Consider the following 14913-nt stretch of genomic DNA (forward strand, 5'->3'; position numbering starts at 1 on the left):
AAGGGCAGAAATTAAAAGATACAGTTTAAAAGCCCTCTAAGCCCTGTGGAAAAAAGAAATACAGAGTGCAGCTCTGATGGCAGGAATTTGTTCTATATTTGTTGATTTAAGTGTACAACTCGACATTGGACAGCATTCCAGCCATTTAAATCAGAAAACTGTATACACAAAACACAAAATATATTATTATTATAATGTGAAAATATGAAATATTTTACAAATTGCATGTGGTGCATCCTGTACAGTCTATGAAATTGTTGGAAAATATTCAACCATCCTGGGCTTGCTCTGAAGAGAGCTGGAATAGTCTGGTGCCACTGGTGGAGTTGTGATTCAGTCCTGTGAGCAGACAGCTGGTTTTGTAGAGAATGATCATATGTGCTTCTTTGGGACTGCTAGCCTGAAACCCAGGCTGCATTATACCTAGTGAAGTTTTTAGCCAAGATTTCATCGCCAAATTTTCAACTGTAAATAAAAGGACAGAGCAGAACCTCTTCCCCCCATGCCCATCAGTACCCAGGTTTTTGTGATTTCACTGGTCTGTAGCTGCTGTTGGGTCTGATAAATGATCTTTGGGAGGGAGCAGTGTCTAGAGACAGGAGGCTAATTCAGCTGATCTTGTCTTGGCTGCAGGCTCTGATATTTGTGGTGATTCTAGGATGGATCTTTGTACCCATCTACATCAAAGCTGGGGTAAGTCAAACCACTACATTACACCTGTCTTTGCTGCTCGTGTTTGTAGATCAGGGCTGGAATATTGCAAAGTCATTATGAATGGCACAGGATCTGAGTGTGCCAGAGCAGCACTTTGTTGTATCTGTGTACTTGAAAAATGAGGATTCTCTGTTCTAAGACCTGAGCTGGGAACTACTTGGTGCTCTCTCCTTGTTCTCCTTTGATTCCTGGAGCTGCTCTTCCTTGAAATTGCAATTGCAGCTCTACTCTCACAGTACCTGAGTACCAAAAATCTTCTTCTGATTTCATTTGTACCTGTTCCCCATTATCTCAAACCTTCTCCACCTCCACAGGTGGTGACAATGCCAGAGTACCTGAAGAAGCGTTTTGGTGGGAAACGGATCCAGGTCTACCTGTCAGTGCTTTCCCTGATGCTGTATATTTTCACAAAGATCTCAGTAAGTGAAACTTCTACAGGATTTTTTCCATTCTACACTGATCTAAAGAAAAGAAATGCCCTTTTACAATATTGCTCTCGCAACTGGCCAACCATTTCAGGTTTGGAGCTCTTGGCTGAATTAACAACTAGAAAAGTATGATTTTGTGTTTTCTTTATTCTGTCCAGTGAGGCTGTGCTGCAATCCAAGGCTTTTACTTCCTGGCAGTGTCTCTTGATGCTTGTTGTGCTTTGTCCTCTTTTCAGAGTTTTAGGGTTTAGTTTTACATTTCTTCTCTTGTAGAAAACATCAGAGTGGAGGGAAACTTGTATTGTATTATGGTCTGTAATCTTAGGGATCTGTGAAACCCAGGACAGGAATTTTTGTCCTTAGATTTCATATTTATGTTTTAGTGTCCTCTGGTGAATCAGTAATACAGATGCCATCAGTAATAGAGATGAGGGAAAAAAAGCAAGGGGACTATGGATAAAAAAAGAATAACAGGAATTAGAAAATGGAAGAGTGGGGAAATGGAAATGAGAGGAATTGTAACAGCTGAGGTGAAAGGAGGGAAGAGGAGAGATTCTTTTAATGGGCAAGTGATTGGTGTAAACTTTAAGGTGCTAGGAAGTTAATGTTTATTAAGTAAATGGATGTGTTTCTGTGGAATAGTAAAGAGAGTTGGTATATTCTGTATATCTTGAAAGTACCAAGCTTCTAAAGAAGTCCACAGTTCAGGCATACCTCAGTCTGTTGTTTTGCAGAAGTTGTCATGGCAGATTAGTCTTTGCCCTCTGAATGGGAGCTGAGTGATAATAGTGCAATTTAAGCTAAAAGATTGGCCTTTTGCTCTCATTCTCACATCATGATAACTGATCCTTAGACAGGTTATAAATTAAACAGGTTGGTAGTGTGAGCTGGCCTCAGAGCTGGATTTCTGTATATTTCAAAAGGATGAGAGAGTTTGCTGTAGTTGTGCTCAGCTGTCATAATCAGAACTCCTGGGTATGACACAGAGTTCTGGACGTTCCAGCAGCAGAGAAACTCCTCCAGTCAGTGCCTCAGTCCTTTTCAGCAACACATGTTGGAAGTGAGTCTATAAAGGTGCTGCATAGGTTCTGAATTTACTATCCAGCTTTGATTTCCAGCCTGGGTCGTGCCTAAGGGTCTGATTATGGGATTTTGTACAGATCAGTTGGAGTGTCCTGTTTCCAGGAAAAACAAATTCTGCATTTAAGCTTCCAGTGTGGTCATGAGGATCAAACACCCTCTTCATAGTCAAGGGATCCACACAGCTGCAGGTTACCTGGGCCTCTCTCTACCACTGGCCCATCCCAGCTTCCCATCAACCCATTTATTCCAGGTGTTTGTGGGGGAGTGCCATGGAGCTGGGTCTCTGCTATGCAGGGGAAAAAGATGGTGTTCCATTTCCTCTGAGCATTTCTTCTGTTTTCCCCAACTGCCCCGAGCAGCTCTGGCAGTGTCTGTGCCTGTCCAAGCGAGATTCCTGTAGGGTACAAACAGGTCTCTGCATTGCTGCCTCATGTCACTGCACTTGCATGGGCAGGATCTGCCCAGGACACATTTACTTGCTCTGTCTGATTCGGGTTAGGCAGAGCAGTCCTTGGAGGTTTCAGGTGCTGTCACAGGATCTCAGAGTAGGTTTTGCTATGCCATGCTGTGTAACACCTTGTTCACACAGGGGCAGAGCAGGGAGGGAAGGGCTGTTCCCTGCTGGGCTCTAGGGAACCGTGCAGTGGGGAGAGGCTCAAGCACAGGAAGGGAGCACAGGCCTCCCTCCCCGCAGACACGTTGGATATCCAAACACATCCACGTGTTGACAAGCCATTGTATTTTACTTCTCTCAGTGCTGCCCTGGCAAACACTCCCTTGTGATCTCTGGGGCTCTTTGAGATTTGATAGAGAAGGATGGGCTTCTGCCCTGCCCTGAATGGGAAGTCACACCCACCAGCGATTCTCACTGGCCCTTATCCTTGCAGAAGAGTGGCATCTCTTGCTTCTGGGGTAGTTATTTCATGTGCTTCTTCCTTGCTGTGTTGAAATATTATGCAGTATATTTAAAACTAGAATTCTAACAATGCTTTCTAGGGAGCAGTATCACCTTATCAGGCTTTGTGACTCCTGCTGTGCTTTCTGGCACTGTGTGAGGATCAGATTCCTTTTGCACACCCCTACAATGTCCTTACCATTTCTCTTTCCCTGCACATTTTCTGTGGGCTTTGTTGATTTCTTACCTTGTTTTGTGGCTAATCAGCCACTTGACACGCTGCAAGGAGTTCATCTTTGGAATCAGGACACACGTGATTTTTGAGCCCAAAGCATTTCTGTTATACAGGGGCCTCACCTGTACCTGTTCCCTAAGTGTGCAGCACATTGTGAGTAGTGCCCACAGCAGCTTGCAGAGGCTTTTTAGTCACTAGTGATGATATTGGTCATTATACCAAAGGAAATGGTCTGGTAAAAATATAGTCTTGATGGATAGTAATATGGTTAAGTTATGACAAGAGAAAAGTTTATTAAGGTCTGAATGTTTTTGAAAAAATCAGAAATTGCAAACTGGAATTTCTAAATCTGTTACAGCATTTTCCTTCTGTTCATTGTGCATAATTTCAGTAGGAAATCTAGGGGCAGAGACTTGCCAGGGAGACGAGGAAGAGAAGAATAACCTTCTGCTAGGAGTGCACAGTGCAGGGGTTAAAGAGTAGGTGCTCTGGCAGCCACAGGATACACTCAGCTGGCACATGTCTGGCCAGCTGCTCCTTTGTGATCCCTGCCTTTGCAGACACTGCCTGCAGTGTAAAGGAGAGAGTGACTCTAACAAGAGATTAGATACAGATTGTCTATAAAAGAGTATGAATGGAGAAACAAGGAAATATTGGAAGGCAATAATCTTCCTGGGAAGGGGGAGAAGTGAAGCTGGAAGATAACTCAGCAATTAGAAGAAGCTGATACATCTCCCAGAATGCTCAATAATTAACTATATATTTCTTCATGGGAATAATTTTAGGACCATTTATATTTAATGATACATAGGCTAAATGAAAGCCAAGAACAATAAAATAAAGGTCTGGAACATGGACTGATTAGGGGTGTGAGAAGACAGGAAACAAATTACCATAGAGAGATGCAGCAAAGGATGTGGTCTGACAGCCACTGGAGTAAGAGCTAAAGTCTTGGTTCCCAGTTCCAAACTAAAGCCCATAAGAAATGTGCTCCAGAGGCAGAGTTTTGGGAGTGGAGCTCTGCTGTGACACACTCTGCTCCATGGCAGCAGCTCTGCTGCCAGTGCAGTGGGTGCAGAGGGAGGAGGGTGGCCAGGCTGCAGAGGAGCCCGTAAGCTGCATGCTCAGGAGCAACCTCTAATGAAAACATAATTTACAGTAAGGCATCACAAGTGCACTGGGGCAGATTATTCTGATTGCAAACTTGTATAAATAACATTGATGCCAATTATCTCTAAATCAGGAACTGATTTAATGGGATTAACATCCCAGTGTTACTCTGAAAGCTGAACAATTCCTTCCTTACGCAAGAGCTGAAGGTCTCCTCTCTCAGCCAACTGCTGTCAATTCTTCTGACAGGAACTTAAAAATAGAAACAATGTGAGATGTTTGCCTTTAATGCAAATGCACCGTTTGTCCTGAACTAGCAGGACGAGCTACACCACACGTAAGCAGTAAAGGGAAAGAGATTTGTGGGGTGGTACTGAAGGAAGAGAACTGTGCTGTGCCTTGGAGGTGTCACAGTCCAGCCCTGCACACAGCAGCAAATGGAACTCACTCTCAGTTCTAAGCAGTTTGTTTTGAATTTGTCTCTCAGTGCCTGAGTGCTGAGCAGTGAGGAGACTGTCTAGAGAAAAGAACCCTGTTAAAAAAGGCCTGGAAATTCTCTGAGAAGTGTTACTCCTCTGGTACTAAGAGCTCCACAGCTCTGAGGGGACTGGCAGGTGCACAAAAATTTTGGCTTCTATTTTCTCTTTGTGTGTTCAGTACTACAAGGGGCAGAGTTGTGTATTTCAGTGCCCTCATAATGGAACTCTAACATGTCATCATGAACCTAAACATTGCTGAACCTATCCATTTTTCTTTTTTAGGCTGACATATTCTCTGGAGCTGTATTTATCCAGCTGGCCATAGGACTGAATCTTTATGTGGCCATAATTATCCTGCTCTCTATTACTGCTCTTTACACCATCACAGGTGAGTTTGCAGAGCAGTCTGATAAATCAGAGCTACTGGGGGAAACAGAAGAAAGAGAAGACGGAAGTGTAAAAAAAGAGAGAAATGAAAACCTGAAAGGGGGTTATTTACAGTGGTCTTTGAAAGACAGAGGTGGTGAGAAAAATGGGAAAAAAAGAAAAAAGAATTACCACTGAGACATTTGCCCAGGGCTAACTTATTTGTCCTGACTTTTCTCTGCCATCAGGTGGCCTTGCAGCTGTGATTTACACAGACACCTTACAAACGTTCATCATGGTAGTGGGATCCTTTATTCTCATGGGATTTGGTAAGTAAATCAGATGAATTAAACTGGAATCTTCAGCCACAAATCTTGCAGTGGCTATGGGAATGAATCCTGCAGTGGGAAACTGTTACCTTAACCAGGAGGTTTCAGCTGCTGTATCTATTTACCAGGGAAGAAAACAGGCATGTTGCCAAAAGTCAGGCATATTGCCAAAGCCCTTTAGTGACTCTGTCTCCTAAGCACAAGTGAACGTGTAAGGTAATAAACATCATCCCATGACAGGATTTTTATGTCCACATTAAGGAGGCTTTTCTCCTCATGCTCTCAAGCTCCATTTGAGATTTCAGTAATAAGCCTTTATTGCTACTTTTATTTTCTATGTTTCAGCATTTACTGAAGTAGGAGGGTATGAGGCTTTCATGCAGAAGTACATGGAAGCGATTCCATCCAACACCTCCTATGGGAACACTGTGGTGGATCCCGAGTGTTACACTCCCCGCAAGGACGCCTTTCACATCTTCCGAGATGCTGTCACCGGGGACCTGCCGTGGCCAGGGGTCATCTTTGGCCTGAGCATCAGTGCCATGTGGTACTGGTGCACAGATCAGGTAATGAGACAGCCCAGTGCCTTGCAAAGGCCAAACACACAGAACTCTGTGCTCCAGTTTGATCTTCCCCTGTAATGCAAAGCTGGGCCAAGAACTGGCTGTTATTTCAAGACTTCTCAGTTCCTGGTTTCTAGACACCCCTCACATGTAAGAAAATGGAATGGATATTCTTTCAAATCTTCCTGCACACCTCTGCCCAGAAGATCCCGTGTCTGCCTCCTTTTTTCATGTTTTGTGTGTGACCACATGTGAAAACACAGAGAGGTTGTGCTGTGAACACTTAGGAAACCATGCAACAAATGACCCTTGTTAGACTGAGTCTATATACCCTTCTCTTTTCAGTAAGACAAGTTTGTTTCCTATATGTGCAGCTTTCATCTTTGTTTGCATAGTCTTGGATGTTCTTTATATGTCTGGTCTTTCAGCCTGGAGACTCTTCCCCAGTCATCCTTCCTTCTCTCTGAAACCTACTGTCCAGTTTCCCCAAGTGATCACACTGACAGCAGTAAAGAAAAATGTGCTCCTGCACCAGCAACATGTGAATGTGTCTCTAACAACTGATCTACCTGCATCCTGAATTGTGAGAAAGATCATCTTCATGATTTCTCAGCAAATTAACAAAACCCCCAATGTAACTGTGTTTACTGCTCAGTTAAATATTCTATTTCTCTTTGGCTTTTTATTCTGTCTGCTTTAAAAACTTGTTGTGAGAGAAGTCTTACCTCTGAAACATGCACCAGATACGTAATAATTTCCTTTACTTATTTCAAACATATCCTTTGATTTTCATGTAGTTTTCATTTTTCCTGGTGGCAGAAATGCTAAACAGGCTCTTTTGCTATCACAGAAGTTAAGAAGTACCTTGTACCTGGAACCATGGTGTGATCATGGAAATAACTGCCATGTGTCATTGACAGGTTATTGTCCAAAGATGTCTCTCTGGCAAGAACATGTCCCATGTGAAGGCTGGCTGTGTCATGTGTGGGTACCTCAAACTCTTGCCCATGTTTATCATAGTGATGCCTGGAATGATCAGCCGGATTTTGTACACAGGTATGATATGGACACTGAAATGCAAAGTTCTTGTTGCCTGCCTTTCATTGCCAATCTCTCTGTCCATTCCAAAATACCTGTTAGATTTTCACCTTCTCATCCAAATAGTCCAGGCACCTTCAGCTAACTGCACTGTAAGAAGCCGCAGGCCTTCCTGTTTTCCCCTGATCCCAGGTTTCTGCTAATACTACTGCTGTCTGTTTTAGGGGGAAAGAAATTCCACAGCATCCCTCCCCAGCTGTTTGTTACAGCCCCACTCTGCCTGAATGAGTGGAAAATGCTGTCCAGGACAGATACTCTGCTGGCAGTTGGAGGGACAGGGCCATCAGTCACAGACTGCAGGGTTTGGGCCATGGGCAGTCCCAAGGGCAGCATGGGGAAATGCCACTTTCCCATCTCCCTGACCAGCAGAGGGTTTGGCTCTGTTTGGCAGCAGGCAGAGGAGAGGTTCAGGCTGCAGGGAGCAGCCTTTGTGTTCCTCTGCTTGTTTTCCTACTTGGTCTCCTTGTGTTGTTCAGCCCTGGTCTGACAAATGAGTGCTGATTTTCTTTTGACCTGCAGCTCTTGTCAGTTAGTCTTTTAGAGAGGAAGGGAAGGAAAGAGGTTTAGAATCACCTTCCCCCTCCCTGCCAGCAAACCAAGGATGGAATCAAACGTGTCAGTCTGGTGGCTCAACACAGAGATACATTCTAGAAGCTCTGTTAATTTGGGAGCAATCTGTTGTTTATGTGACCTTGTCTCAGTGCCTCATTATCCTCTCCTCAGATGTGGTGGCTTGTGTTGTGCCTGAAGTCTGTCAGCAGTACTGTGGCACCTCAGTGGGCTGCACAAACATTGCTTACCCAAAAATGGTTGTGGAGCTTATGCCAAATGGTAAGACACTGTCTGTATTGTTTCTTTGTTTAGGAAAGCCAGACTATAAAAACAAGTGATAGAGGGAGTCCAAGACCCATATTCAGTTCCAAAATTCTTGCTAGAATTTACCAAAAGTGCATTTGGTAAATGTACTTCTAACCAAAGAGGTTGTCTGTATTAGCTGTAGGTGCAGAATAGCTCCACACTGACAGTGCCAGCTCTCAGCTGGCAAATACTGGGTGCTGAAATGGTAAATGAGCTCCCTTTTTGTGAAGGTAAGAAATAACCTGCTTGGCTAATGATTATAAAAGACTCTCTGCCAGGATCTCTGAGCTGGAGGCCTGTTCCTGTGGTCCTCCTGCCAACTCCACAGAGGTGGGTGCTGGCTTGTAAAGCAAAAAAACCAGGTTATGCTATTATAGAGACCATGGCACCTCCCTGATATCTTTGGTACTTTCCCAACCTTTGATAACTGTTGTTAAAATCCTGCAATACTTCCCCATGCTCTGTGACCAGACCAGATCACCTGGAAAAGTGGGTTACTCTGTTTTTCAGGCAGTAAAAGAAACTTGGGGTTTTTTTTTGCAAATACCTGGTTTACAAATATACTACAAGCAAGTGAGCACTCTCCTGCAAACAAGAGGAATTATTTTCATAACTGTTGGGAAAAGTCTGCTTAATATTATTTGCTTTTTATTCCAACATTCAATCAGGCAGCATTCACTAAAGAAGTACCTACATGTTAAAAGCTCAAGAGTTTCCCAGGAATTGCTGTAAATAGCTTTTTTGAAGCTCTGCTTGCCCAGCAAGGGAATGTTGGGCAGGATTTTATGTCAGGCACACAAATGTGCCAGAGACACTCAGAGCTGGCTGGTGGAAAGGGTCAGACAAACACCTGGTGCCAGGTACAGAGGCTCTCCACTGATGCTCATCCCCGTTCCCATCTTTGTGTTCCAGGTCTGCGGGGTCTGATGCTGTCAGTCATGCTGGCCTCCCTTATGAGCTCCCTGACATCCATTTTTAACAGTGCCAGTACTTTGTTCACGATGGACATTTACACCAAAATTCGGACCCGGCCATCTGAGAAGGAGCTGATGTTGGCTGGCAGGTGAGCGTGGCTGAGCTTGCCCTGTGCACAGACCATGAGCACTCTGTGGGCTCAGGCTGCCTCCTCCCAAAATCCCAGCTGTGAGCCTCCCAAAATCCCAGCTGTGAGCCTCCCAAAATCCCAGCTGTGAGCTTCCCAAAATCCCAGCTGTGAGCCTGCCTGGCAGAGCTGCAGTGGCCTCTGTGGCTGGAGCCTCTGTCCTGCCTCACGTGCTCCTTTGGGGTAACACTAAGCTCCTGGAGGAACAGGCAGTGTGCATGAAGCAGCCAAGCTAATTCTCACTGCTTCTCACTGCTGTTTGAAGGAAAATCTTTTCAATTACCTTCCTGGGCTCTGTGCTGCACCAGGCTGCAGCATCAATGAACTGGTTCTAGTTCATCTGCCATTGATTTGTCTCTGGTCGTAACAACCACAGGAAAAAAGTGATTTTCTATGTTTTGATTGCATATTTAACCATGTGCTGATGAATATTTGACATATACAATACCCAACTTGGATTTCTTTTGTTTGTTCAGTGCTAATTGGCCATTTATAATTGATTTCACTAGTTGAAATACAAAATGAACATGTAAATTATTGATTAATTGCTGGGTTTTCTTCTTTCTGATAGATCATAGATACTTCTAAGCAGATGGCTAATTGAATATCTGGCTACGTTTTCAGGGCATTTATGTTACTCTTAATTGGCATCAGCATTGCCTGGGTTCCTGTGGTGCAGTCAGCTCAGAATGGGCAGCTCTTTGATTACATTCAGTCTGTTACCAGCTACCTGGGACCTCCCATTGCTGCTGTTTTCCTGCTTGCTATCTTCTGCAAGCGTGTCAATGAGCAGGTAAGTGCAATTTAGGAAACAGGTATGCTGCATGTTCCTTTAGGAACTGGGAGAACTGGGGCTTTTTTCTTATGAGCAACTTCTTCCTGTTTATTTTAATCCCAGTATAGTCAAGGGATTTTGTGTCTCCATCCCCCAAAGCCTGAGGTTTCAGAGATGAGTCTGAAGAAGTTCTTTCATAGTCTAATAGATAAACAGTCACCTAGGAATTCATAGATAGCTCTGAAGCTTAGGTTAGCTATTACCTTGCCAAGAAGTGTGTTCAATGGATAATCTATGGACACATATTTGAAAGTTACTATTGAGGGTATTGGTCACCAAGCTGCTTTACCAAACAAATCACCTCTTACCTAGCCTGTCCAGCTGGGTTTTGAATAGTCCCTGAAGTGGAGACTCCACAGTGTCTCTAGGCAATCTGTTCCAATGATTAAGCACCTTTACAGTAAAACAAAAAAAAAATTATGTTTAAACAGAATTTCCCAGATTTCAATTTGTGCCTGCACATACCTGTGTGTCTGTTATGCTTTGGGCTGGAGTACACCAGGCACCCACGAACAGTACTGAGAATTAAGTAATTATTCTTGGGGCCATTAGCAGGTAAACCAGACACACATTTCAGGAAGGATGACACAACATTTTGGCTGGTTCCATCGTGCCAGAGCTGTCAGGGATTAAGCCCTCAAAGGTAAAAAGGTATGAGAACAGTCCCTGAGGTGTGCAATCCATGGCTGAAACCTGTCCTGTAGAAGGAGAGAGTTGTGTGGAGCCAGATGGACTGTGAGAAATGGTCTGAACGTGATGTCCTGAGATGTGCCTGACATCTCAGAGCTTTCATTACCCCTTTCAGTTGTACTCACACACTGAGCTGAAAATAAGGTCACTGGAAGCATCTGGGTTAAAACCCATGTGCCAAAGCCACTGTAACACATAACTACATCTGTTTCCTCCAGCAACTTTTTGAGAGCTCAGAGTTTATTTCCATGCCTGAAATTACTCATTCTGATCCCTTCTTGTCACACCCTTTTCTGCAGGGTGCCTTCTGGGGCCTAATTGTTGGGCTGCTGGCTGGACTCAGCAGGATGATCACAGAGTTTGCCTACGGAACCGGCAGCTGTGTGGCCCCTTCCAACTGCCCCTTCATCATCTGCGGCATTCACTACCTTTACTTTGCAATAATCCTCTTTGGGGTTACAGCCATCGTTATCCTGGCAGTCTCCTTCATGACCAAGCCCATTCCTGATGTACATGTGAGTATTTTTGCAGTCCTGCTCCTCAAGAAATGGAACACAGTGAAACCACCAGTTTGTACTTGGTGTGTTACCTCTCAACAGTTCAGCCATTGTCAGCATACAGCTCTTGTAAGAAAGCAAAGGAAATAGTCTTCATTTACCTGTCACAGATCTTCAGTGGCTCCTGATAGCCTTAGACATCCCAGACATTTGGGATGCTGTGCTCCTACAGCCAGCTCAGCTGCTGGCCAGGCTGGTTGGTCTCTGTGTAGTCAGCCCATGATCAATTCAACTCCTTTTGTTCCGTGGCAGCTTTACCGCTTGTGCTGGTCCTTGCGGCACAGCAAAGAAGAACGGATTGATCTTGATGCAGATGAGGAGCAGGACAGAGCTGATGAAAAAGATGATGAATCAGGTAACTGTTGAATACCTAGAGATTCTGTGATATATTTGAGTATCCCTATTTCATTAGCATGCTGGATAGTTGAAGACATCCTCCCTCCCTCCATCAACAGATCCTCAGCCCCCACAAATTTAAATGGCTCATGAGTTGCCTTTGCCAATCTCTCAAGCTCGGTGTAAATCAGAAGTGAAGTGGATTTGAAGGGAGAAAATCTTACTCTCTCAGTAGCTGGGTGGCAGCTCTAGGACTAAACCAATGGTAATGCTCTGGGTCAGCTATAGATTGGCAGAGATGTGTGTGACTCCAGTACTTGGAGGGAATTCACTTGGAAATAATGGGTTGTGGTCAGGATTGAAGGCAGACTGCAAACCCACCTGCTCTCTTTACTGGCATCCTGGTTCTGCTCTCAATTTCTTTTCATCAGGAAAAATTAATGTCAATGTTAATTTTGTCGTCAGACAAAAATAATTTATTTGTCTTTAAATTAGGAGTGTAGAAAGTATTGTAAAAATTGAATTTAAGCTTTGAAGCATAGTTTGCTTCTAAAATACCAGGTAAGTCTCTGGGCTGCAAAAGGCCCAAGTATGTTCTGCTGAAGGCTCTCTTGGAACATATAGAAAATCCCTGTTTTCCTTCACCTCTCATCTTTTCCAAGGTGAGCTGTGAAAACACAATATTAACTTGATTCTGGTACTGTTTTGTACTAAAATGCTTCCACTGAATTATGACCATGAATCACAACGGAATGTCCTCAATCCCAGAGATCAAGTGTGTGCCATGATCTGTACTCACCTTTCCTGACCAGAGTGTTATTCCTTCCAGTTAATGAGGAAAACCAGGAGGACCCAGGATGCTGTAGGAAAGCTTACAACTGGTTCTGTGGCTTGGACCAACAGAAGGGCCCCAAACTGAGCAAGGAGGAAGAAGAGGCATTGAAGAAGAAACTGACGGACACCAGTGAAGTGCCACTGTGGAGAAACATTGTGAATATCAATGGCATCATCCTCTTGACTGTGGCTGTGTTTTGCCATGCCTACTTTGCATAACCCCCTGATCACAGTCCTGACACTGTACTGCATTGTTCAACCAAAAATGATGGCTTGTAGATTTACACAATTAGATACACGCTGTATTTTCATCATCTACATCTGTAAAACATCAGAGTGATTTACTCACTGATTTTGTGATTATAATTTCAACAATTTAAAGATGAAGGCCACTGGGATTTCAAGAGAGAGAATTTCTATTTAGACATAGAACCAATCCAGGACTAACTGAGGTTCAGAATTTCCATCCAATATTCTCTCTGCTCATGATACATTTCATATTTCAGGTTTAGAACAAGGCTGCATGAGCCATATTTCATACTATCTTTTAGGGTTGATGATGCTATTTTGATTTTCAACCCTTCCTCTGATCATTCCATTTTCCTTTTTCTTTGGCTATGATAATTTGATTGCAAAAAACCCACAACCACTGAGGGACTGTATTACAAACTCAAATTAAAACATTGCTTGTGTCCCTCCAAATATGGGATATCTTAAGTAAAGGATTTTTATAAATATATATATATATCAATGTATTTGGTATTATATATAAATTTCCATTTTCAATTTCCCCCCCTTTTTCTCACTTTCCATTGGGTTGTGTTTCTCAGTTGTCAGTGGAACACTAACCTCTGAATTGGTCCCTTTTTGAAATTGGGGAACACCTGTCTTGATGATCCTAAAAAGAATTTTGCTTACAGTAGATTATCTGTTTAAGGTTAACTTCCAAAAGTCCTCCTCTCTTGTTATTTTAATATATACCTATACTTGAATGTGAAGCTTTTTATAAAAAGTACATATATTATATATACACAGGCAATACATTATGTATATGCACTATATATATTATATATATTTAAAATACATATTTATGTGTGTGTATATATATTTATTTCTTCCTGCTCAATTCCCACCCTGGTGTGCCAAGGACCTCTTTACTGTGGGCTGGGAGTCACTGTACTGCCTCTCCCTAAGGACTGTGCTACAAACCAGCCCATGCCCATGGTAAAACATCCACAGCATTGGAATCCTGGGCTGCACTTTGCAAATACATCCAAGGGCTCTGTTCCACTTTTCTGCAACACTGTAAATCTTTCCTCTGAAGATTTCATTGAGAAATAGGATTCCTGCTGCATGGCAGCATGAGCTAGCAGTTCAGGAAGGAGAATAGCCACAGCTGTGGGATATCAGCTAAACCAGGATGATTGTCTCCACTCGATAGGTTTGGTACCAGCTGGGGACACAGGAAAAGACAGATTTATCTCTTCAAAGCAAAAAGCAATAGATCTTTTCATCCCATTCAGCCTCCTGGGGAACCAAGTGTAGAAAGAAGATGCTGGTTGCTCAGTCAGGCAGTGCCACAATTCCCTGTTCCTTTTGCACATGTTGGTGGGACTGTGCTGTCCCAGAGCATTCCTGAGGTTCTGCCACTGGCAGCAAAGTGCAGCTGAAGGAAAAGGCAGAGCAACCCCTGCACGTGCCACAGCACACTGCTCTGCCTCCTGGGCTTTCATCACTCCCACTTCTTCATCTCTTGGCAGGATCTTTGCTTCATTTGGATCTAACCCCAAATGCTCTGGATTCCAGCAGAATTGCTGCTCTTCAGTAGGATTGATGCTATTCAGCATAATCCCTGCAGGGTCCTTTGCACAGGCCAGATCAAATCAATACTTCAGAAATACCAGTGCAAAGCTTTTTTTCTTTACACTTGATAGAGTGATAGAATGTTTTAAAGACCATGGAATTAATTGTATTTAAGGAGCTATGAAGACTTGTATGCATTAAAGTAATTGTATATTTTGAAGTATTTGGTGATGGGATTTTTATATAATATGGTGGAAGACAGAGACACTTCATTTGGTATCTAGGTTTTGGCTCTGGGTAACAGTAAAGACAAGGAAGACATCACTGAAGATTGCCCAGATCCCTTTGTCATTCTTCGCTACAGAAATATGGTGAAAATATAAAGCTATTTGGATAAAGACAAATAACACGAGTGATTTCCTGGCAGTCTGAGCAGCCTTTGGATGACCTCTTGGTTAATCAGCCATCATTGCATGATTCTGCTCCTCAGAACTACAGAATTTTGAAAATCTAACCCACAGTTTCCCAGGGATATTCACTGTATGTCCTCAGCAACCTGATTTCATCCTGGTCTGAAGGAGGATATTGTGGAGGGAAG

The 14913-nt window shown here is 43.3% G+C and overlaps 1 protein-coding gene and 1 long non-coding RNA gene across 3 annotated transcripts in view; one reads left to right on the plus strand and one right to left on the minus strand.

Moving 5' to 3' along the window:
• The window catches only part of SLC5A1 (solute carrier family 5 member 1), a 50599-nt gene extending 36064 nt beyond the window's left edge, over positions 1-14535 (plus strand). For both annotated transcript variants that reach the window (XM_023937668.2, XM_023937667.2), the window contains 12 exons: positions 634-693; positions 1029-1133; positions 5227-5332; positions 5559-5639; positions 5985-6205; positions 7123-7258; positions 8024-8131; positions 9071-9221; positions 9885-10053; positions 11085-11300; positions 11595-11697; positions 12508-14535. In XM_023937668.2, the coding sequence (XP_023793436.2) occupies positions 634-693; positions 1029-1133; positions 5227-5332; positions 5559-5639; positions 5985-6205; positions 7123-7258; positions 8024-8131; positions 9071-9221; positions 9885-10053; positions 11085-11300; positions 11595-11697; positions 12508-12731 (1680 nt within the window). In that variant the 3' untranslated portion in view covers positions 12732-14535. The remainder of the gene's footprint in view (positions 1-633; positions 694-1028; positions 1134-5226; positions 5333-5558; positions 5640-5984; positions 6206-7122; positions 7259-8023; positions 8132-9070; positions 9222-9884; positions 10054-11084; positions 11301-11594; positions 11698-12507) is intronic.
• Positions 5932-11927, minus strand: LOC147649943 (uncharacterized). The gene is made up of 2 exons (XR_015277707.1): positions 11444-11927; positions 5932-10488 (listed from the first exon to the last, which is right to left on the minus strand). It is a non-coding gene; the product is annotated as an uncharacterized LOC147649943 (long non-coding RNA).
• Positions 14536-14913: the final 378 nt, after the last annotated feature.

The sequence above is a fragment of the Cyanistes caeruleus genome, chromosome 18 (assembly GCF_971803275.1).
Source record: "Cyanistes caeruleus chromosome 18, bCyaCae1.hap1.1, whole genome shotgun sequence".
Classification (NCBI taxonomy): domain Eukaryota; kingdom Metazoa; phylum Chordata; class Aves; order Passeriformes; family Paridae; genus Cyanistes; species Cyanistes caeruleus.